Genomic DNA, 26,429 nt, shown 5'->3' with positions numbered 1-26,429 from the left:
ATAATAATGTAATGTGGTCTCTGATTTTCAACCGTAAATATATTTTACACTGAGATTTGCATCCAGTGACGCAAAGCTCATCATTTGTCTTGATATTTCTTATTAACTGGGCGAAATAATTCTATGCAATTTTGCTTCATACAAGAAAATATAAGGTTTCTCTACATGAAAGTCTGTCACCAATATATTGTTAAAATTATATTAACCTACCTATATAGGTATGATAGAATGATAATGATGATGTCAGTCAAACGATAAAAAATGTTTATGTTGTTTGCTTGTTTGTTTTTCTGGTCTCAATTATTACTCATGATAGTCTATAAAAATAGCTCGCAAATTATCTATCTGCGATCTGGCGCATGCAGAGCACGCAGTATGTCGCGTGTCTCTATATAGAGAAGATCTCTTCCAACATGCGCCCCACATTCATTATTTTAATAACATTTATTAACTATGTTCACAACGCAAGAATCTTAGGCCTGTTCGCGCACACAGGGAAAAGTCACCACATGGTATTTGATCCACTCCTCAAAGAACTATCCAAACGTGGACATCAAGTAACGGTTGCATCGTTTTTCCCCCTGCAAAATCCGCCAGCGAATTATACGAACGTCAATTTGCAGGGTATTGCTAATGTTGGATTGGAAACGTTGAATATGTCCTCCTTCGAATCTCGCAGTATTTTTTTCCGCATACCATTAATAGGCGAGGTGTTGGAAAGAGTGTCCACCATCGACGCGTTTGCCGCCAAGGCTTTGAACATTTGTTCAAAAGCTGTGGACTGGCCGCCACTTGTGAGTGCATTGAAAGAGAAATACGATGTGGTTTTAACTGAGAGTTTCACTAGTGACTGTATGCTTGGATTACTATACGTGTATGAGATAAAAGCGCCGGTCATCGCGCTGTCGAGTTGTGCTTTAATTCCGTGGGTTCCGGATCGCATTGGAGTAACAAACAATCCGTCGTACATTCCAGTGGCTACTGGCTCCTGGACTGCTTCTATGACCTTCATACAGAGAATACAAAATTCATTGATGAACATTTATTATTATTTATGGTTTCATAACGCGGTTCAAAACAAGGAAAAGAAGATAATTGAGAAACATTTTGGCGTGGAGGTGCCGTTGTATGAGTTGTCTATGAATATGACGATGGTTATGGTGAATACTTTCCATGCATTGAATGGTGTAAGGCCGCTGCTGCCTGGTCTGGTCGAAGTCGGCGGGATGCATCTAGACCATACTGAGAGACCATTGCCAATGGTGAGTTTTGTGCATTAACCAAATATTAGATGTATAAAAAACATTGTGTATGCTAAAGCACTCCTTTTAAAGGTTATGTTACGTTACTATAAATGTATAAAGCACACAAAATATTTACGTTGTAACTACTTACTTAGGTAAGTACCTATATTTTAACTCTTTTTATCAGTGTTCAGTTTTTTTGATTGATGTTAATCCCAAAAATATATCGATCGATGTAATGTCTAGTCGTTCTTATCTGAATAATAAAAGGTTGTGTGTACCTACATGACGTGTGAGGACGTGTGCTATACATTCGTCAAACATGAGCATATTTACTGATCATCTACATTATTCTTATCACCGTATTAACTATTAAGTAAACGAGTATTATCTTTATTTGTGTATATACCTACTTACCATGTTTGCGGATACATTGTAGGTACTCCTTATCCGCAAAACAAAATCTTTATCAGATATTCAAAATAAAGAAGTCCTTGACGGAAAATTCTGCTGACGAATCAAACACAAGGAGTTAATTTCTCAGCATACCTACTAACAATGTACATTACCTACTAAATTTAAAATAGCTAGTCTCAAACTGCTACATAGCTAAATTTAAAATAGCTAGTCTCATGCCCGTTTTCACCAACATCCCCTAAGTTTATGGGATCAAACTGATAATGTCCGACCCTACAAGAGGACCCTTCGGTGCGTAATGACATACGTACCGTACGTAGGCACTAGAAATTTTTTAAGCAGCATTTTATGAATTTAGAAGCAATTTAAAAGTTCTTCACCAATCTTCACGACAAATATTCAATTCAGAAAGCAGCCGTTAGGCTCCACACAATGAACTGGCACAATCCATAAAATCCATATACGCCATCAAAGGATATCAAAAAATGACATACCTACAAGTTTTGAATACGATTGAGTGATAACCGAATACATGATACATTGAGCAGCCGTCGTTTAGGTGAATTTATCAGATAAAGAGTAATTATTAAAAATTATAATACATAATATAAATGCAGTATTGTACACAATTTCGGACAAAATATAGCTTGCTAGTGATACAGTCAGTGAAAATTTAACACCATGTATTCTTTACTCGTTATATTTTCGATCTTAACTTTTGCAAACAATGTTTACGGTGCGCGAATCCTAGGACTCTTTCCTCATCCTGGAAAAAGTCATCATATGGTCTTCGATCCACTTTTAAGACAATTAGCTCTGCGTGGTCACCAAGTTACCGTCGCATCGTTTTTCCCCTTAAAAAAACCTATCGCGAATTATACGGACATAAGTTTTCAAGACCTCATAGAAACGGGTACTCAGGAATTAATTGATCTTTCAGTTATACCAGAACCAAATATCATAACAAGAAGTACTCTGGGTCAATTTATAGAAGTATGGGTCATTTCCAAGACGATGGGAACATTGGTTTCTGGTATATGTGAGAAGGCTGTAGGATTTCCGCCGCTAGTCGCTGCTCTACAAAACGATTACGACATCGTTCTAGTTGAAGCTTTTATAAGCGATTGTATGCTCGGATTGCTGCACGTACATGGAATAAAAGTTCCGATTATTGGTTTGTCGTCAAGTTTAATGTTGCCGTGGTTCTATGATCGCTTTGGTCTTTTCTACAATCCGGCATACCTCCCAATCACATATATGCCCAAAAAGGGCCGGTTTACACTTATGGAGAAAATGACAAACACGTTTCTACTAACTATGCTAAACTTTGGGGTGTCTGCCTTCCATCGGATGGAGAAGACGATGATAGAAAAGCATTACGGCGTAGAAGTGCCCTTGCAAGAATTGTCTACGAACATGAGCTTGATTTTGGTGAATACACATTTTACCTTTAATGGAGAAAAGCCTTTAGTTCCTGCGATAGTCGAAGTTGGTGGTATGCACTTAAATCACACAAAAGCAGCTGTACCCAAGGTAAGCTATTGAGTATTTAAGTACATTATTAAATTAACGCAATAGGTTCTGTTCCTGTCGCTTGTCATGATTTCGCACGGGTTGATTATTTAGATTTTAGACTATTGAACATCTTTCGTGATTTCGTGGTATCGTTAGGAATTTCATGCAATTTCAAAAATTATTTCAAGAGTAGAAAGCTACCTGCAAAGTAACACATGATACTTATATGAAACTCATATCGACAAGTCTATATTATAACTGCGTTAAAAACAACCGACTTCAAACTTGCACTTGCAACATTTACAAATACAAATACAGACCAAAATGCTCATAAAATAATCCTATCCGAATAAAATTTTTATGGGACCAATTCGACACCGTCCCGCATCGAACAAAAAAAGAATCACGTAAATCGGTTCAGAAACCTCGGAGTAATCGGTGTACATACATAAAAAAAAAAACATACCGGCCGAATTGATAACCTCCTCCTTTTTTTGAAGTCGGTTAATAAATTGATGTTCGTTGTCTCACTAAACCTCGAGAATGGCTTTGAGATTTAAATTTTTGGAGATCGACAGCAACATAAAAAATAATAAGCAACGAAAAATATTTTGCACCAATGCAATGTTATGTAATGTGTAGTGATACGCAGTTCGCCGGGTTACTTATCTAATAAAGAAAAAGCTAAAAATATTTGAAATGTCGCTTTTCATTAATTATAACTATGTACTATTGAGGCGATGGAACATTAAAAAAATTATATTTACCGCCTTATTTTTTTAATATGCAAACACAAAAAGGAGAAAGTAAGTCAATTCTGCTATTCATAATTTCACAGGCGATTCATAATTCGATTTCATAATTTCTCAAATATTTATTACGAACTGATTTTTTTTTGTTCAATCTCAAGATAATTATCTAAATTATTCGAAAAAATATTTGTCCTACAAAATCTATGGTTTGATCAAAGAGTCCCCTCTTTCCAATGTGTACGAGGTCATCATAAATGATTACTAACCAGCTGATTTTTTTGTTTTCACTTAGTTAATATTTATATAATTCAACAGACATATTGTCCTACAAATTGCGTAATAAATATTTGAGAACCATCAAATCAAAAAATTGTATCCGTGTTACCTCTTTTAGCTACCGCAATCGAGAGTTTCGTACAGGAAATTATTGGTCGTCTAATCAAAATAAAGCTACTCACGGAAAATTAGCTTGATATTAGATAAGTTGATAGTAATCACTTGCAAAAATGGGTGATGGATCCTGAACTATTAGGTAGATAACAAATTCATGGTCGCGGAAGAATTCGAAACAATACCCGCGACCTCATCATTAGAGCCGAGCGGCTTGACGGAACACAGTGGGGTTTTAGTCGGTAAGAATCAGACATAACCCACAGCTCCTTCCGCGGGGGCAAGATTTCCCCACATAAAAAAGGTAAACAAATTCATAACAGCAGTTGTTAAAAAAAACTACAGTTCGTTCTTCTAATGTGAACAGGGTCAGTTTATTTTTTATTTTCAACGGCTTTCTAAGTTCTGAACATGTTTTAAGGTTATAGTGGGCGAACTTAATTTATCAATAACGGAATCTGAAAATTCTATACTTGTTTAACATACTTATAAGGATTCGAATATAGCTGTGATTTTTGTCCTATAATATGTTATAGTAGGTACAGTTACTTCATAAGATGGATGGAATCGAAAGCTTCATAAAAAGTTACCTACTTCGTAGCCCGTGTCACCTGTTATTTTTGTATCCTTCCAGGTTTTTTTTTTCAATTATCTTCCGACTTCGCTTTTCTTGATACTACGATTATCTTCTCTTAAAATCGTCCAAATTTTTTCTACTGGATAATATAGTGTATACCTTATTAAAAATTTCGAATACTACAATATTTTTTTTGTTTATATTGTGTTTTGTATGTGTTCGTGATATATGAGTAGTGTGTAAAATCATAAATTTATGATGTTTCGATTATTCGCATCCGCGGTCTTAAATTTTTTTCGAATATGCGCAAATATACGCCACCCAACTGCTATTCGTCCAAATTTTTTCATATGTTTTTTGCATTTTTTCGCTGATAATTTTCGTCAGTGAAAATAATAATTTTCGTGGAGGTTCGACGCATAGGCCTCATACAATGAATTGGCACATTCCATACACTTCATTACGCACTCTATTAAATGATATCAAAATGAAATACAAATTTCGAAGATTGGTGATAACGGAATGAAATAGGATTGTCAGCTTTCTTGAACTATATTGAAGCGTCGTTTAGTTCAATAATTTATCAGATAAAGAATAATAATATAAAAATATAATCATATAAAATATATGCAGTACCTATTGAACACAAGTCGGGTCAAACGACAGCTTGAGAGTGATACAGTGAGTGAATATCTAACACCATGCGTTCTATACTCGTTATATTTTCGATTCTAACTTTTACAAACAATGTTTACGGTGCGCGAATCCTAGGACTCTTTCCCCATCCTGGAAAAAGTCATCATATGGTCTTCGATCCACTTTTAAGGCAATTAGCTCTGCGTGGTCACCAAGTTACCGTCGCATCGTTTTTCCCCTTAAAAGAACCCATCGCGAATTATACGGATATACGTTTTGGAGACATAATTGACACAGGCACTCAAGAGTTGCTCGATCTTTCAGTTATACCAGAAACCAATTTCATAACAAATAGCATTGTTGGTAAAATTATAGAAATAACGGCTCTTTTCAAGATGATGGAAACAATGGCTTGTGGTGTTTGTGAGAAAGCAGTGGGATTTCCACCGCTAGTCGCTGCTCTACAGAAGGATTATGAAATAGTTCTGGTCGAAGCTTTTATTAGTGATTGTATGCTCGGATTGCTTCACGTACATGGAATAAAAGTTCCTATAATAGGTTTGTCATCGAGTATAATATTGCCTTGGTACTATGATCGCTTTGGTCTTTTCTACAATCCGGCATACCTACCAGTAGGATTTCAGCCCAAACAGGATCGGTTTACGTTCATGGAAAAAATAACCAACACGGTTTTTCTTATGATGTCAAACTTGTGGCTGTCTTCATTTCACGGGGAAGAGATGAAGATGATCGAAAGGCAATACGGCGTAGAAGTGCCTTTGCATGAATTGTCCAAGAATATGAGTTTGATGTTAGTGAATACACATTTTTCCTTAAATGGTGAAAAGCCTTCAGTTCCTGCGATTGTCGAAGTTGGTGGTATGCATTTAAATCACACAAGAACAGCTCTACCCACGGTAAGCTATATGCAATTCTTTAATATTTAATTATTCCTTCTTCCTGTAGTTTTTCAGTTAAATCCTAATAAACAAACTATTAATAAAAAATTTCCTCCATAAGTACAGATTATAACATAACGTTCAACGGCTTTCTAAATTTCTTAATATTTTTTTAAGGTGTGATAGCGATAGTGGGAGAAATATGGGCGAAACTAATTTGTCAATAACGGAATATTAAACTATTATAATATATGCTATACTCGTGTATAATTTAGGATAAGAAATACAATAAAAAATCGACTGTCACCGTGATAATTTAATTCGTGGACTACAGTTATCTACTTCGTAATATTTATGAAACAAAAAGCTTAGGCTAAGCGCGCACCACGATTTTATGCAGCGTGATTATTTTATCGCAGAAATACAACGTATGAGTTACTATGACAATGCGCGCACATGCGATTAAATAATCGCAGCGATTTTAAAATTGTGATTTGTCACATTTTGCTGCGACTGCTCGCGACGCGATTGTCGCGAAAATGAAATGCAGAAAATGAAATTGTATGGTACCGCGCGCACTGCGATAATAAAATCGCACACTCGGGCCCGGCCGGCACTTCACTTGTGTTTCGTCTGTCCAACAGTAAACATCGTAGTGGTATAATAGGTAGGTACTGTTTGGTAAACATAAACTCAGTAATCTGTCAAAGGTTTGAATTTATTTATTTATTTAACACTTTATTGTACAAGAAACAAAATATACATAAAGGTTACAATAATAAAAAAAATAAAAAAGCACAAAGGGCAGCCCTTTGGCGGAATTTTCATTCTATAATAGCCAAAGAATTTTTTGGGATACATCCGAAGTTCATTATATTTCTGACTAGCTTTCCACCCGCGGCATCGCCCGCGCAGTCAAAGAAAAACCCGCATAGTTCCCGTTCCCGTGGGATTTCCGGGATAAAACCGATCCTATGTCCTTTCTCGGGTATCAAAATATCTCTATACCAAATTTACAGACAGACAGAGTTACTTTCGCATTTATAATATTAGTATGGATAAAAGAAACTTTTGACAATTCTATCTGCTGTAAAAGAATGAGTCAAATAAAGACGAATTTTCTTTTTTTTTTCTTCTTATCCTCCGAAGTAGTAAATAAAGACAAGCAACTTGTACGAAATCCATGATGAAAGTGAGTAAGGATCACTATTAAATTATCGCTGTGCGCGCACCGTACTCTCTGCGATTTTCTACAGCGCGATTTTGAAATCGTGTCGCAAAAATTAAAATCGTGGTGCGCGCTTAGCCTTAACAAGAAGTTACCTCCCCGTTATTTTTGTATCCACACATTGTATTTCTACAATTCTCCGACTTCCGCGTTTCTTTGGCATAACGATAGTTTTCTAAAGTTGTCACAGTCATACAGGAAGAAAAAAAATATTTCTGTATGTTAATTATTGTTAACTAGCTAATATTAAACAGCATACTAGCTGTGAATGCGGGCGAATTAGGTAGTTACCTATTAAATATTTTTAATGAAATATAAATTATCAAAGTCAAAAATTTTGTAGTTTTTGTAATGCAATCGATACGATAGAAATATATGATGCTATAGCCGAAATTATAATAGAAAATGAATCATAATATTCATTGACTTACGTATTCCCGGTTTACGTAAAAGGGAAACATCCTTTCATACGTACGGCATTATTGTTGGCGGTGTGTTAACCTTTAAAGTCGTTAACCCTGAAGCGAGCTTGGCCCAATTTAACCTGAAGCATGCTCGTACTGTAATGTAGATCAATGACTTGTGACGTATTCAAATCGTGGTTGTGGTTACGACTGATAATATAGTTTTGCTTTCGAGATTGTTCAATTGATTTATTTTTATTAGATACTTACGCTTAGGACTTCTAGTAAAAACAACTCATTGGAAAAAAAACTGCGATTAAATAGGAACCATTAAATAGTAACTATTATGTGCTATTATATTATGCAGATTTTAAAAATTTTCCATTTTATAATATTTTACGATTTACTTAGGTACCTAGTTATTTTTTTGTAGATTTGCCGCAGACGATTAATGAGATATGTGGGTTGCTACCTAATAAAAATAACTACAATATATTTAGTTTTATAGTTTTATTGAATTCAGCTAAGAAATTTGATGAGTTTCTGAATAAGAAACCAAGAAAATGATTTCTTGATGATACCTATAACACTTATCAATATTGTGACGTTAACTTATCAGCGTGCTTGATGTTGAGAATTTAATTGATAAAAAGGCAAATTGGATTTGGTATTAATCAATGCCAATTTCTAATAAATAAATCAATTGGATTAAAGATACCTACTTACCTAATTGTTATTTGAAAAAAAAAAGTGTTTCCTCTTGCAATGAACCTCACTATTGTACAACTATATCCACTGACAGAAAAATCAACACAATAACAACGACTTTTATCCGAAAACACACATATTCAAAATGAAATCATAACTTCACGTGCAAATAATTCATCACACATTACGAAAGCGAGGCGTTGACCCGCCGAGGCCAGTTTGGAAGTCAGGCCAAAGTCAAGGAACAAGATCATGTTTTTGTTGATCGCAACAATCTTACGAATATGCAAATGCCCTTATAATTCATTGAGATAATATTACTACGTATGGAGGAGACACCACGAACAAAATCTGTACGCCTTTTTTTGCTCTAACTAAGTTTTAAAAATTATTATCTAGTTAGGTACTTACCGATGAAGGTTATTCCTTTGCACTTTTCCGTATTATTTGTATTATTTGTGCAATATGGTAACACACACGAAGGCATATTTGATGCGTTTCACTTTAAAACAAATAAAAAATGAGCGTGCAGTTACGTCGTGCGGTGTCGTCTCCATATGTATATCTCAATGTTATAATTATATTATTAGTCAATTGCTTTTTTTGCACTTAATTTTATTTGATTTAAAATTTTATTACGTTCCGCCCGCGGATCCGTGTGCATCGTCCTTGAACTTCATGATATCGCGAGATACTCGATTACCATTTTTATTCATGAAACAAAAAGATGGCTTCATCAAAGTGTAACGAAAGACATACAATATATTCATATAAGAATAATAATCTATACTAATAATTAATATGATAAAGCTGAAGAGTTTGTTTGTTTGTTTGAACGCGCTAATCTCGGGAACTACTGGTCCAATTTGAAAAATTATTTCGGCGTTAGATAGCCCATTTATCGAGGAAGGTTATAGGCTATATTATATTATTATCATCACACTATGACCAACAGGAGTGGAACCACGGGGGTGAAACCGCGCGGAGCAGCTAGTATTAGGATGAAGTTGTGATGTAACGAATATTCGCATGATCTTCCGCATTCGTGTTTGTGTATTCGCATTGGTATTTTATATTTTTGCGAATGTTTGAAGAATTTGTCTTGAAAAAAAGAATATTGGCCAAGTTAAGGCCTGAATCGGGTAGAATCCCCTTTTGATACCGAAAATTAACTCTAGTTATAACCATTTTTCTTCTTAGATTCTTTATGTACATATCTAAAAAAAATGTATATTATAGTTTAGAATATGATAAAGGGCATGGTTGTTTTAATTTGTTTATTTTACAATCAGGTTTTTTGGAAAAAAATCATGAACTGAGGTCGATTTTTGTACTTTAAACCAAAACGCTAAATCAATATAATGTCAATTATTGTAGTGTTTTTACAGTGTGTTTATGAAATTGAAACACAGGGCATGGTTGTTTTAAATTTTGATTCAATATCCAAATATCTTTTTAAATAATTTTTATACGTACTTTTACTACGATAGATTCGCGCCGGTCCCCCGATTCCGCCTAGTAAATCGTCGCCAAGGTCGCTAGCCCCTATTAACGCCTTAAATTAGTTTTATTATTACATGAATAAGTAAGTTAATATTGTTATTTCATTTTCAACATAATTATTTCTCATAAATAGTAGGTGTTGGTATTCAAAACATTGCTGGTTTAAGAGAATGAGGTCAAATTTAGAAATTTCTCAATGGTACGGAAGGTATTTTCGTACCTAATCAGTAATCACTGACCGCGTCCGATAAATTGAAATGTATATAGATATGATATTGAAAAATTAAAAATCTATATTATATACTAGCGGTCCGCCCCGGCTTCGCCCGTGGTACATGTTTACGTTTTCTCTACATAAGATCCATCCTCGTACTTCAAGAAATATAATAAAAAAAGAATTATCGAAATCGGTTCAGCCGTTCTCGAGTTATGCGCTTACCAACACATTTTGCGATTCATTTTTATATATAAGATTATAGAAAAGTTAATTTGCTCGTACCTATATTATTAACAGGAATGGAAAAATTATAAGATGTTGGGTGGTGTTCTTGTTATAAGACATTTCCGCTCTATATGACTACAATTTTTCTGAATATTGATGGTATTAGGTATTAAAAAAATATCTTCATGTGGAAACATAGACTGAACATTGGTACTAGTATCCATTTAACATAACTAAATATCCGTATTCGAATTTGCGGATGTCGGAAGCAAATATCCCCAATGTACCTACATAATAATCTTTACATCACTATGAACTTACTTTTAATCACTTTTCAGGGACACTCCTCATAAAATGACTACACGTTTAAGAAGATTATCATATTATGTATATCTAGTAGTACCTACATATTATATTAATTCCAAGATACTTTATGACTGTCGTTAATACCTTATCAATTCTACCAATATTTATTCAGTGATTATACTAACGAACGTATTAAACATACTCCATTAAGAGGTAAAATAAATAGAAAATAATTTAAATGACAACATTAACATGTAAGGGCATTGCATATTCAAGTTCAAGTTGATTATAAAAGTTGAAATCGGTCAAGACATTGGTCTGGCCTACAGATATAATGATCTTCCGTTATAGATCGTGGAAACTGAGCAAACTCAACGAGAACCGGTTAAATTTTCAATGAAAACATACGACATTGATATTGACAATGTATGATGCATACTAGTTTTTGCTCCATACTTTTGTACCGATTAATACATAATTGTATTTCTTATAAGTTAAAAAAATCTATTCATTTGGTAAAAGTTTTATGTAGATATCTGTAGAGATAGATGCGTCGCGGTCGGTCTGCGTGCGTTGGTGCGGCAAATCACACTCTTAGATTTTTGTTTATGTTTTTTTTTCTGGTAAAGTAATTCCCAAAACGTGTGCATCGATTTTGACAAAATTTTACTGAAAGATTCCTCCAACTATCACAGACACAATAATATCATACCATTAAATCGCTACGCCCGCGTTGCGTTGCGAGGAGCGACTGAGTACTGAGTTACTAACAAAATATTCTCATCTGTTTAATGTGGTTGAGACATGAAAGAAAAACAGGCACACAAACAAACAAACGCTTTCGCATTTACTAGTACCTACTCATAAGGATAAGACTGAAATTGTAGTATGTTTTATCTATTAATTATCAGGCTGAGGTCGTCATCAATTAGGTAAGTAAGTATAGTTATCACTGTTTAAATATCAAGTGAACATGAATAGATAAATCAATAACACAACGAGATACTAATGTAGGTATATTATCCAATAATGAAATAGCAAACTTTCTTATCGTAAGTGCTCGTGTATTTAAAATTATACCTTCTAATGCTAAGGTAATTTACGTGATAATATATTATAATATATAAGCCTTTGTTTTATAAATCACACAAAATCTAATGAATAAATGTTTATGTTTTATTAAAAAGCCTAGCTATTTGTCCAGAAGGTAGGTACGCCACGGGCCACGGCACTTTAAATGTAGAGATTAATGTATTCAAAAAAAGTAAGAAATTTATGTATTTAGTATTTGGTATTAAACTGTACGTTGGTATTGATTAAAGAAATCAATTAAATGTTTAGTAACTATTTAGTAACCTCTAACCTGTGGCTCAGGCACCTACAACTTTGTTTGAAAGCATCAGAATGCATTAAACAATTATCATGTAACAATTAATTAACTAACTTTATTTTTTTAAGTGGATCTAGAATCGTTAGACTTAGACTTTTCAATATCAATATTCAGATAATATTTTCAATTGCTCAATCTATCTAAATAAGTACTTGATTTTGCTCCACTTACGTTATCAGATATTCAGATAGTAGATAGAATTATCACTAAAACTGTTTCAAATCCTTTTTTGAGTTTGTGTTTGAATAAGGTTTATTATTTCCAGATGTTCTAAAATCAAGAAATAAATAATATAATTTTTTCAGTTAAGTATCGATATTTCTCCGCTCGTCGCAAAAACGTTCTGTACGCGCGTAAATCTGATAAACTAAACAGATAATTAAGGTGAAGGTCAGCAAAATCACAACCTATATGTGCCATTAAAACCCAGTTTTCTCATAACACCCGGTCGCGGTCGGATGTCATGTAACCGATTCTGAAAATAGCGTTGGAATTACTCGCACCGTGCAGGCAGCAGTGTAAAACGTCGGCAGTGTTTCGCGTGACTTTGGTCGGAGAAGAGCGTGCGCCATGCGGTCCACGCTATCGGTGTGCGCGGTCATCGCGTTTCTAAGTTATGCTCACGGCGCGAGGATCCTCGGCCTCTTCCCCCACACCGGCAAAAGCCACCAAATGGTTTTCGAACCCCTCCTCAAAAAACTAGCAGAGCGCGGTCACCAAATGACCGTCGCTTCTTTCTTCCCCCTTAAAAATCCACCCGCGAACTATACGGAAATCAGCTTCGAAGGCATCGCCGGTCTCGGCGTTGAAACCATAGATTTGGGCTGGTTTGAAAACCTTAACTTAATTTATAAAATACCCATCGTTGGCGAAATTTATAAACAAATTACCGATTTCACCCCTCTATCAGGAATGGCACTAAATGTTTGCGGGAAGGCAATCGATTGGCCCCCGCTCATCGAAGCGCTGAAGAAAGAATACGATATTGTTATTTTAGAAAATTTCAATAGTGATTGCATGCTTGGATTGTTGCATGTGTATGGAATTAAAGTGCCGGTTATTTCGCTATCGTCGTCCAATGTGTTGCCCTGGGCGACCGAGCGTATCGGTGCTGTGGACAATCCATCTTACCTTCCAGTGGTTAGTGCTGAATGGACGGCCCCTTTTACATTTATGGAAAAAATGAAAAATACTTTCCTACATTTCTTCTTTAAATTGTGGTATTTCTATGATATTCAAGAGAAAGAAAGGGCAGTGATCGAAAAATTTTATGGCAGTAAAGTGCCCCTGTACGAATTATCGAAAAATATAACCTTGATGATGATAAATACATTTTATCCCTTAAATGGTGTGAGGCCCTTGCTGCCAGGATTTGTTGAAGTGGGTGGTATGCATTTAGATAACGGTAGAAAACCCATCCCAGAGGTAAGTAATGAAATATAACCATAGTTAAAAGTATAAAAGTCAGATAGCAATTATTATTGTTTTCTAGAAATTGTTGAACCATTATCATAATATGACAGGAAGGTTCGTGGCAAATTTGATAAATATATATTTGTGATAGCGTAGTTAGTTAAATATTAATATCTATATAAAATAATAAATTACGTACCTACCTCACATAATTCTCATTTATATTATTAAATTGAAGGATTTTGATATGTGAGGGTCAAATAAAAAATATACTTTACAAAATTATTACAAAAAAAAATAGCATTTAAATCACACAGTACAGGAAATATAGGTCGTTATTATTTTTATGGCATCGATCTTGTTTCCTAATTACTTCACTAATTAAAGTTAAGATTTGGGTGAACCGAATTCATTAGGTATACCTAATCCTATTACAGTTAATCTAATTAGCTACTACAACTACCGACAACGTTTGAATTGTAACACTATACATATAATGTACTATACAAATTAACAACTTCAGTATCAGTCCTATTGTAAGTTTACATTATACCTTCTATTATTCGCGGTGCACCATGCATGCACATGCATAGATATTCTGCGCCAATAACAATAGGTACTGGTAGGCATGTAGGTACTGTAATTTCAACAATATACGATTAGGTAGATACATGTTTCTAGTTGAAGCACTAGGTATAATGAAAGTTTCAGAGGAATTCTAACAAAATCCGAGAACACGACTGAAAGCGGACTGAGTTTAGTCGATACAGTCGATATTCCACTGCTTTCAGTTTAGCGGGCAATCCGATATGTCATATGATCCAGGGCTTCTTCTCGGGATAATTAATGCATTCTCCAGTTTAACCAAAGCACTTGGACAATTCATGAGGTACCTACCTAATTCATCGTGAGCTTTTCAATCGATTCTATTTTAGGTGAAGTAAAAATTAATTCGATTCGATTATTAAAGTTTTAGCGAAGTTAGAAATAATAATATGTATAGGAAAATATGTAAGTAGGTACTAAAATATCACGATTTAAAACTAAACTTACCCATTCATTGTTAATTCAAATGTCTGATGACGCTCTAGGTATTAGTTTTTGTCTGTGGTTTTTGTGAAAAGTACCTAATAATGGGGAATTATAGTTTGAGATTTAGCTACAATTTGCTCATAAAAGAAGCCATTATTTTCAATATATTTTTAATTATCTACTTATATCAATACACGTCGTAAATGTACGTAACCACAAACATGTTTTTGAAATAATAGCAATTTCTATTTATATTTTGCGTCTAGGTAGTTAAAAACGTTATTATCTATGTATTCTTATTGTTATTTTATAACGCTTAGGTATTTTATTTATCTGTTTTTCTTTTACAAATCACACACACTGATTACACAAAGAAAGATTTCGTGAATGACCGGAGTGGATTTCTTAGTCTTTTTTTATTCAGGTTTCATGGAATAACCATAATCTGCAATATAGATTATGAAAAAATAGTGTACATATACTTACTATCTTTACTTTACTACCCAATCCTTCTTCAATGTCTTCGGTCAGCTTCGCATTAGTTAAAAAGTATGCAATCTCAATTCATAGAGTATTTTTACTGTCGTTACCTTCTAGTATATTGATTAGGCGCACGGTGCATCGCAGAATAGGCATCTACATATTGTAATGGTATCAATCACCAGTCGTTAAATCGAGGCCAAATCTATAGAACGCAGTGGGGCTCGTTTATGAGAAGCATTGTCGTGTCCATAGACGCCACATCCCTTTATTTCATCTCAGTAATATTTGAAAGTATGCGTATTAAATACCATGTATTTGTTTTTGTTTGCTTTGAAAAACGTAGTATTAGCTAAAAAACTGTGAAGAAATATTGAGTACCTAGTTACAAAAAAATACTTGTTCAAGTATGAAATTTACTTACATAGATATAATTAGTTACCGCAAAAATATAACTTAACTATAATATGTACTTATAGTTGCGAATTTTATGTGAAAATTGAAAATAAGGCTTAAAAATGAAAACAACAGCCCTGAATGTCGATGTATGAACACTATTATATAAGTAATAGCTAAAACTAATTGATAGGTACTAATAACATTAAACACATTATCAACATTACTCATTGTTAATTTCAATTAAGAAGACCTGCCAAAATAACGTTGTTCCACAGATAATATATCTACGTAATACGATGGAGGTTGGCTTGTTTCCTGCTCACTTGTCTATGGCATTAATGAACACCATAAAAGTGATATTATTAAAACATTAATTAATTTTTATTGAAGTGAAACTTCTTTATCGGGGTTGGAAAAAAATTTAGTGTAATATTTTTCCGTTACGCGCCATCTTTTTCTTAACCCTACCACGCGTGATTCGACGTATTTCTGTAAAGTTGCATATAGTAAATTATTTTTTGAAATATAAGGTCATAAAAAAGTTTCACTTCTTCCGTGTGTACACTAGTACACGCACATATTTTTTTTACAAGTAGGTACTCAAGACTCGACTTAACTTCTGCTCTATAAATAATTAAATAGTCATTGAATACTATGTAAAACACCTTTTATAAATTTGACATTTTAAAATAGAAAAAAATAAATATTACTAGTTTTCAAGCACATCAATAATCTAAGGGTGTATTCAGAAAGAAAGCTTGAAACTTATAAGCGCTTATCGGTGCTTGTCAATGCTGGTTTTGACAAGCTTGTCAATGCTGGTTTTGACTTGGTTTTGACAAGCTGGTTTGAGCATTGACAAGCGCCGATAAGCGCTTATAAGTTTCAAGCTTTCTTTCTGAATACGCCCTAAAGTCGGTTGTCTTGACATTGTGTCGTTTTAAAATTTTTAAATAACATTTATTTGCTTAGAAATATTCTAGAAGCTATTATTTTATTTTGTTTTGAAACCCAATTATTCATCTTTTAAAACACGTGTAAAATAATAATTAAGATATTATTATTCATAATTTTATTTTCTATAAGGTTCCACTGCGACATTAGCTAAAAATATAGATTTTTTTATTTTCTTTTTTACCTGTATTACTATTAAGTTAAAGTAATCTGTGTCTGTAGTCTGTACATTCGAATGAGATTTGAAATGAATTACTACATCTTAATGCAATAATTCAAAAAAAATCATTGGGTCTGGCTCTTCGGTGTGCTGATAAATATATTTTCTTATCACATATGTTCCAATTTGATACTTACAGTGTATTGTTCGCAAAATTTGTAAACAACTGTTTGGGCAAGATGATCCAAAGTTTGACAAAAAGATTCTTAAATAAGTTACTAGCATATACATTATTATAGCTAGCTGTAATTGCAATCTGCAATACCTACTACTACTTTATTTTTATCCACTTTATCACTCGCCAGTGCTGTGGTCAATGATCTGAAATTGTAACCTCATTTCAATATGAATAATGCAAAACAAACCATTCTGCTTGTTTTTCTATTTCTTTGTATGCCATTTATTTTTATTTTCCTCTGTAACTTTTACGTGATATAGGTACCTATTTCAAAAATGAAATTAGAAAGTACCTACCTAGTTAATATTATGTAAAAAACGAATAAAAACATTCTACTATCCACTGTCTGATAAAGAACACTAAAAATGTTACGATTGTTATCTCCACGTGGATAAATTATTACGAACAACAGCTCAATCCAAATTCAGAGCAGGTATTTCACACCCTTCTCCTTTTAGCTAGTTTGTAGTTTTTTTTTTTTAATTTTCCATTTATTTTCAGTATATCGAGCGCTTCATAAACGAGTCGGAACACGGTGTCGTATTATTCAGTTTTGGCTCGTTGATAAAAACATCCACCATCCCAAAATACAAAGAAGAGGTCATCATAAAGGCGCTTTCTAAATTAAAACAGCGAGTTATTTGGAAATATGAAGAAAGCGGGGAAGAGGGAACCCTCACTGGCAACATTTTGAAAGTAAGATGGCTGCCACAGTTTGAACTGTTACGTAAGTAATCTTTTCTTTTGCCCTTAGATCATAATTATACAAGCCCCTTGATAATATTAATGCGACATTTATCAAGGCGTTTTTCTTTAACCTTGACATTTGACAATAAAAAAATCTTTTGTTAAACATTTATGTAAATTATTGAATTCAAATGAATCAGTTGCCAGATGAGGAATTGATAAATGTGGAAATTCAAAATTTTTAAGAAATATTTTCCTCATTCAATTCATAGCATTAGAATGTAATGGACTATATCTACCTAGGTCCTAGACAATTTTAACTCCGTTTCCGAGTCATAGTTTCAGTTATTGAAATAAATTATAGGCATGAATCAAATGGAATTATTGATTGCGTTGTTTTATCAAGCAATCGAGTGCATTTTGCAACGTAATTCTCCTGTAGGTAACCAATCGTGTCCAATATTACATTAGAATAATGCACGATATAAAAATATCAAGAAACTACATAATTCACGGAAAATGGAGTCCTCACGTAGTACCGCAAAGAAACGTGATTTTAATCCAATTGTTCGGAAGAAACAAATGTTCGCCATGAATTTTCCTCTAATCGTAAATAATTTAAAGCTAAAGCTCAATATAAAATTTATTGTAATTGCCTTGTGCGTTGTAAAATTACGTCAGAAGCGCAGGGATTTGCACATTTATAGAAAGTGTTGTAGCGTTGCATTACACCTAATCGACTACAAGATTTCCAACTAAGTAATTTAGATAAATAAAATTTCGAAGCGATCTTTTAGATTCAATTAGAAGTCAATTTCAATTGGTCTTCGGTTAATAAGTTAATTGGTTTGGTCAAAGTCCAATGTTTAGTTTCTTCTTGCCATATCATCACTAATAGATATTTGTGAATAAAACAAAAAATGTTCGTTAGGGTGAAATTACATTTCAGTAATAATTAAATGAACAAAAATTTTTGAATTCATTTGGAATTTGATTTTGAATAGGAAAATTCCTTAAAATAATGTTTCAAATAAATTAGTGTTTCCGCATTAGGTACGTTTATTTTTACACGCGTAAATGTCGCCAGACTATCAAACTTTAGTATCATTCCTTGACCTACAAGTCAATTTATAACAGCTGGTAAAAAAATAAAGAAAATTAATAATCTCTGACCCATATTAGGACCAGATAATACCATCTCAACTGCATGTTTTGATAATATTTCCCAAAATATTTTACCTATGTACTATGAAATATATGAAATTTACTCAAAATTTTGCGATCTTAGATCGAATGCATGCAACGACCTTAAAAGAAGTAATTATGCATAATATCTTTATCAGGATGTCCCTGATGGAAAAAAAAATAAATTTATTTGATATTCCTTCAATCACATTTATTTTAATTATCGAACTGTCCGGAAATGGTCAGGATTCAAAAAATATATAAACATTAGTCATTTTCAAGGCAAAAAATCAATCACCAAGATTTCATTTAATTTATAAATACCACATAAATACCTATGTATCGTAAAATCTTGGTTCATGGTTCATATTATTTTTTCCCAAAACAATAACTCACTTCTCACTAAAAGAACAAAGTAAGAATTTGTATTCAGCTAAATAAATCAGTCAAAGTAAAGAAAATTCACGTCATTATGATTTATAATAATTGACAATCGTCATACAATACTTTAATGTTGACAGAATCGTCACTGCCTTTACCTACCTAAGATACAACTACAGGATAATTAAAAAAAAATACGTTCAAACAATACAAAGATGAGTAGGAAATTAGCAACAATAAGCCCACATTGTAATTTGTAGGTATTTACAACGAATAATAAAATGTATGGAGGAAAACTCGTAAAAACTGTCAAAGGAACGAGGTTCTTCCTAACACAAGATATATGTGCAAAATAGTATAAGCATTAAAAACACGTTAAGGAAATGGTTTCGGGACGTCAAAAGATCTGCTATTAAGTTGATGACATTTAATTGTTCCGAGCACTTTGGACCATAGAGCATTTATTTATTTTAATGGCCTCCTATTAGAAGACACAGTACTTGTTACAATTGTCTGTATCACAGTATTACAATACTGTGCCTGTATGCTATATTAGACAACACGAACATCATTAGTTGTTTTTATAAGTAGTCCAGAGATACTGGCCTCTTTTGAAGATTCATCTTTTAAAACGTAACGTCTTCTAATTTAGTGGCGGGTATTGTGATCCTCACCTCATCATGTTTTTCTCCAGTATTTGAATATTCTAAAACAAAGTCTTTTAATAACTCAGCCCCCGGAACCACAGACACAATAGAAAATCTATTGTGTCGTGGACCGATCGGGCCGCTGCGCTGCGCTGGGGGCTCAATGGGTTAATAGCATTTTGATATAACCCGCTAATGGTATCTATCTTAAACTCTAATCTAAAAAGTCTGCTATGAATTGGTTAATTCAATATTGCTATAGTTTGGTATTAAATGGATATAGGTACGTTTTTTTGTTGTGACAAATCTGCAATCAGTCAAACAACTGTAAGCAGTAGCCTTAGTTCGTCTTAATGGATATACCTACTCATTTATAAAGTATATGAATATTCTTATACTTGATAAATGAGTAGTTATATCCATTAAAGCTAAGCATAAAAGCATAATATAATTATTTAAAAAAATACATAAATCATTAATCTACACCTTCGAGAATCTGCTAAATATACGCCTGACTCACACCATCAAATGCGCCTACTCAATTTTATATTTTGATAATAAATTTAGAGAATCAGGTCCTGTTATAATTTTGGATATAAAACCTGTTTTATATGACTTAAAAGATAATGTTTTTTTGCTAAATGTTTGCCAAATAAATCATTTTTGTTAGTCGCCGCTAAATAGAGACTAATTCAAATGTCTCGAATTATCAAAATATCATCTAGTTGGTTAGCAATTTTAAATAGGTAGGTAAATAATATTTGAAATATAAAATATATTATTCCTATTCTCACGTCTTTATTACAAAATATGAAAAAATAGAAGAGGTCTTACTATATAACAAAGCAGTCAAAATGGCAAGAATGGCGTGGCATTCTCGAAACAGAATACTTTTATTAAAATTGGTCCAGCCGCTTAGCAGGAACAAACACAGGCGCAGAAGAAATAGACTTGACACAGGAAATCGATTTTTTCCGAAAAGAAAACTTACTAATAATTGTACTTAGTATTTACTAACTGTACTTAGTAATTCTAGGTATTCAGTTATTGAAGCAATTAATTATATTCGAACAAAATAAACAAAAATGCACAATAATATTATTTACTATTGATATCGTATATTCAAACCATGAACTTCGTCCGAGAGGTCATTGCCTCACTTTTCCTGACCGCTTGGACAGTGTGTATATAAAATTTTTGTTGTTCTAAAATTTTTGTGTAGGTGCGACATCGATAATTCTTTATTTTTTCTTCATTGCGATTTTGGATTTTGATTCATCATTTTATCCTCTAAATTTAATTAACTTTCAAAAGGTTACACTTAGTTACATCCGACACAAAAAATAACTTTAGATACATCTTACAAGATTTTATACCTTCCTAATAATAAAAGAATGTTTAAAATCGATCTAGTTAAATCTAAAAAAATCAAACAATTTAATCTTTCCACTATAATATTAACATAAGACAACATTATTTTCAGGCCATAAAAAGGTAGTAGCATTCATAGCCCACGGCGGCCTTCTGGGCATGACGGAAGCTGTGTCCGCCGGCAAGCCGATGCTAGTGGTGCCTTTCTTCGGAGACCAGCCGTCCAACGCCGCTGCAGCGGAGTCCGCTGGATTTGCGAAGGTGCTAAGATATAGCGACCTGACTGAAGAATCGCTGAGTGCAGCGCTAGAAAGCGTATTAAGCGCTGAGTGAGTAAAATTTCATATTTGCTGACGTATGACGTAATTTATTGACTGAAATGTAACCCGCATTTGGGTGTATATTATATTGATTTTAACTACGCAGTAGCTCTGTTTGGCACTATAGATGAAACTAACAAATATGCAGAAAGTAGGTAGGTACCTACTTCTGCTAATGTTCATGAGGGGTAGTGATCGATTACCATCAAGCGAACCATCAGGTCGGTTACCAGATATTACAAAAAAATCACGTAATATTACAGCAATAAAATTTCTAGATCCAGTATTTGCGTTATTTTAAATTATTGGGTTAGTGGTATAGTAATTATAAAATACTCTTATGTAATATTAATGACTACTAAGTATAAGTTATTAGAACTAAATAATAGTGCATGAGCAGTGGTGGCTATGAGCAGTGGTGGCTCAGTGGTGAGACCTCGGACTTCGAATCGATAAGTCCGTGGTTCGAGACCAGGCGAGCGCGCAGGAAATAAATTGATTTTTCAATTTATCTGCGCATGTTGTAACATCACCACTGCTCGAACGGTGAAGGAAAACATCGTGAGGAAACCGACATGTCGAAGAATTAAAAAAGTTCGACGACATGTGTCATCCGCCAACCCGCACTTGGCCAGCGTGGTGGATTATGGCCTGTACCCTCATAGGAGGCCCGTGTCCCAGCAGTGGGAACGTATATGGGCTGATGATGATGATGATGATGATGAATAGTGCATGGGTTTATAAAAATTGTTCTAGTTATAACAGTTATTATTGCACTTATTGCTATGCTAATATATTATTTTAAAAAACATGCTTTTTATCTAAATTAGCAATTAATTATATACTTACCTACTTAGGTAAAATAAATCTTATATATAAAATTCCCGTGTCACAATGTTAGTTACCATACTCCTCCAAAACGGCTGGACCGATTCTCATGAAATTTTCTGTGCATATCGCCTATCGGGTAAGTCTGAGAATCGGCCAACATCTATTTTTCATAATATGTACCACGGGTGAAGCCGCGGGGGCGGACCGCTAGTAATTATATAATTTTAAGCATAGAAGTGATAGGTACTACCTACAGGTTTTAGGTAATAATCAATTTGATAAAATATGCCATGATCAAATCATTCAACATTTTTATTACGTAGTTAAATCTATAATAATATTATAAAGCTGAAGAGTTTGTTTGTTTGTATGTTTGTTTGTTTGTTTGTTTGAACGCACTAATCTCGGGAACTACTGGTCCGATTTGAAAAATTCTTTCGGTGTTAGATAGTCCGGCCATTTATCGACGAAGGTTATAGGCTATATTTCATCACGCTACGGGCAACAGGAGTGGAGCCAGCCAGAGGGTGAAACCGCGCGGAGCAGCTAGTAGATTCATAATCATTAATAGTCTCATTTTATATCAACAATGCATCAATAAAACTAGTGCACTGCCGCAATGGAAATTATAATAATGTTAATATATATACAAATATTTAAATAGAAAATGATACAATGTCACGCTATTGTTGCTTCATACGATAATTATTGTCATACCGTTTATCAATTACACGTGTTATTAAAATAATTAATTTGAATATTTGATTTAATTGAACATGAAAGTAAAATTATTTCCTCCTGCGAATATGATATGATCTACTTGGTACAGTGCTTACTTACTGCGTAAAAATCAGTAGAAAACAAATCCAGAAGCCGTGTAATCAGCCATAGGTAGGTATATTTTTCGACACCCAATACGTGGTTGCCTGGCAGAAATCACTGCATAGTGATAAGGCCGCCCTTTGTGCTTTTGTTTATTGTAAATTGTTATTTTATGTACCTGGTTTATTGCACAATAAAGTGTTAAATAAATACATTTTCACACAAACCATAACAATTCTATTTTTAATGTAAAGTATCATTAGCATAGGAAAGTCCAACCTCCTGTAGGTAGACAGTTGGAGTATCAATGAAGTAGGACACAAAATACCTTTGATGATGAATGGTTATCTAGTTACGCCTAAAACGGGGAAACAAATCTGAAATACTTACATCAACCGTGTTTCGGGATCCACTAATATTTATATATGGTTTTTATCCCGGGAAAATGACGCAATCCCGGAAATCCCACGGGAACAGGAACTATGCGGATTTTTCTTTGACTGCGCGGGCGAAGCCGTGGGTGGAAAGCTAGTATAGAAATGACTATGAATAAATTTCATCTTTTTATATTTAATAATAAATCAATAATTTTATTATCCAAAATAATATGATACATACAATATAAGAATTATTATTAGCATAATATTTCTAATTATTATTAGCATAACTATAATATCTATCCACTTTTTTACACTAACATCCACTAGATTCAAATCCATTGCATCTGTATAAATTAAAAGTAAAACTTGTATTACTAGTACTATTATTCGTTTTTACTTATGACTATTTTACATTACATTAAACATTACAATGAAAGGGGTTGAATAAACTGTGCCATGAAAGAGGACTTTTGAGGGGCTTGACGCATCACATGATTGCTTTCCCAAGCGGTGGTAAATAACTATATACTTTTCGGAATTTATGTATGTTTTACAGACAGCATTATCACATAAATGAGTTTAAATTATTACAATACATTTAGAATGAAATACGGAACAAATTATGCAAATTGTACAAATATTTTAAAACTATTGTAGTTAGGTACCGCAGCCTGCGCAGGCTTCACATTTCTAACGCTTGTCAAATCTCATCTTTCATGGCATGTACATGTACATTTTGTGTACAATCAAACATCATTTGGTATGGTATGTCTCCTTGTCTTTGCTTTGGAAAATTATTGGTAACAAATAACTATTATGTCATGTTAAACAAGCAAAATTAACGTTACATATATTTGGCACGCTTCTTCGGCTCAATGCCAGGAAGTGCCGGGAATAAAGTTACGTAATATAATCCATATCTGCAGAATACAATACAGACATGGTATTTATAAGTTGCCTTGTTGGAACGTGTAAGATAACACAATACAAGGCAGTTTCTTCTGAACGTCACAGACTGAATTGAAAATAGCGTATAGTAGCATCTACCTATATTATTTAATAAAACATAACTAAGTACTTATAATTTATTTATTTTCGTTTTTTTTAATAATACAGTTAAAATTTCAGTAAAAATTGTTATAACGACAGCACATTCAATATTAAAAAGATTTTAAACAATAATTATTATTATTGTCTAAATTCTATTCTTCAATATACCTATATTGTGTGTAATTATATTTCAGAATGCGCCTCCAAGCCCGCACCGTTTCAAAGATCTGGAATGACAGGCAGAACCCGCCCTTAGAAACTGCAGTATACTGGGTAGAAAGGGTCATCAGATGGGGTCCTGTCGCCAAACTACACTCTCCTGCAAGAGACCTGGCCTTCTATGAATACGCCTTATTAGATGTCGCAGCGGCTTACATCGCCATTATTCTGACAACCCTAGCCTTGTTCTGGTACAGTCTGTCAAAACTATCCAGACTATTCTTGAAGGACAGCAAACAGAAACTACACTAGTTGTGTAGTTCAATATGGGCTATGAATTGTTGTTATTGTTTGTGGGTGTTAAAATGGGATTGTTTATTTTGTAGCTTATGAGATGTTATAGAAATTAGCAAATTGTTATATATATATATATTAATGACAATAATTGTTGATACGAATCTAAGAGTTGAAATAGTCCGTAATTACTTCCATGATTGTTTGGTTGGTAAATTCTTGACATGTTTAATATATTGACCAGTAAAAATCATAGTTAGTTTATAAGACCTATTTAATTAAATAAAGTTCCTTAATACAATAAGTTGGTAGTAGTTAGTTAGATTTAGCCACAGGATTTAGCTTTAGAAATTTATTTAACGCCTATCTTTTACTCATGGCAATGTTTTAGCAAGCATTCTAGCTTTTTGGTAGGAGTTAACTTTTATAAAACTTATTTATTGTCATCGTTTAAAAATTTTCCTTAAAAATTTTCTTTTTATGCAACTACTATTAAACATAATTGTTAATGTCAATGTTAATTGTGATAAAAAATATGAATACCAATTACCATGTAACTTCATAACAGTGTGATAAAGACAAAGACACAATAAATACTTATGTTTAAAATACCTATGTAAAAGAAAATTTTTATTGACTGTAATAATTAAAAAAAAAACAAAACTGCAAAGAATGAATAAATCGATCTATTGAAAGTTGAAACAACTTTATTGAAATATTTAATAAATAAACTTTAATAAAATTTAATAGATTGTGTTATTCTGTAGCAGATATGTAATTATATAAACCATTATTTAGTGTATTATATTATATGTAACAATAATATTATTTTGTAAATACATGTTAATAAAACTGTGATTTGTTAATATAAATATTATCATATACTTATATTATCTAATACAATAATTAATAATTGAACATAATATTTTAATGGTTGTCAATTGCAGTAAAGAAATTCTAATCACAATGAAAATGATTAAATAAATATTGTTTTACGTAGATATTTTCAATGAAAAGTCACATATTATATTAGCAGAAATTTCAATTATTAGCTCCTTATAAAACGTGTTTCTTAGTTATTTATCGACTTTAGTGGTTTCACTAAGGTATCGGAGCTAAATCGTGTGCCAACCAAAGTGATTTTATAGAAATATATTATTATAGATATTGATTTAGACCTTATAAAAAAGTTTGTTTAATAATATTTTATATTTC

General features: G+C 33.1%; 1 protein-coding gene across 2 annotated transcripts; it reads left to right on the top strand.

Moving 5' to 3' along the window:
* The first annotated feature begins 378 nt into the window (after window positions 1-378).
* LOC123694042 (UDP-glucosyltransferase 2-like) lies at window positions 379-25,933 on the top strand. 2 transcript variants are annotated; one of them, XM_045639337.1, is made up of 4 exons: window positions 379-1,262; window positions 17,589-17,814; window positions 21,471-21,687; window positions 24,956-25,933. In XM_045639337.1, the coding sequence occupies exons 1-4, from the start codon at window positions 414-416 to the stop codon at window positions 25,230-25,232; spliced, it is 1,569 nt and encodes a 522-aa protein (XP_045495293.1). In that variant the 5' UTR covers window positions 379-413; the 3' UTR covers window positions 25,233-25,933. The 2 variants fall into 2 exon arrangements, with proteins under 2 accessions (XP_045495293.1, XP_045495292.1); XM_045639336.1 differs by lacking the exon at window positions 379-1,262 and adding an exon at window positions 12,750-13,836 and having other exon boundaries at window positions 24,956-25,930.
* The last annotated feature ends 496 nt before the right edge of the window (window positions 25,934-26,429 follow it).

This window comes from Colias croceus, chromosome 8 (genome assembly GCF_905220415.1).
Source record: "Colias croceus chromosome 8, ilColCroc2.1".
NCBI classification, from domain to species: Eukaryota; Metazoa; Arthropoda; class Insecta; order Lepidoptera; family Pieridae; genus Colias; species Colias croceus.
The sequence above is the reverse complement of the archived record's forward strand: the minus strand, read 5'-3'. Positions and strand labels throughout refer to the sequence as shown.

What these genes read in the sequence shown, in the direction of transcription:
- LOC123694042 (XM_045639336.1), top strand. Translation starts at nt 12,982, where the DNA reads ATGCGGTCCACGCTATCGGTGTGCGCGGTCATCGCGTTTCTAAGTTAT. An exon ending in GTAGAAAACCCATCCCAGAG is followed by an intron (nt 13,837 to 17,588) that starts GTAAGTAATGAA and finishes ATTTATTTTCAG; the next exon opens with TATATCGAGCGCTTCATAAA. An exon ending in GCCACAGTTTGAACTGTTAC is followed by an intron (nt 17,815 to 21,470) that starts GTAAGTAATCTT and finishes CATTATTTTCAG; the next exon opens with GCCATAAAAAGGTAGTAGCA.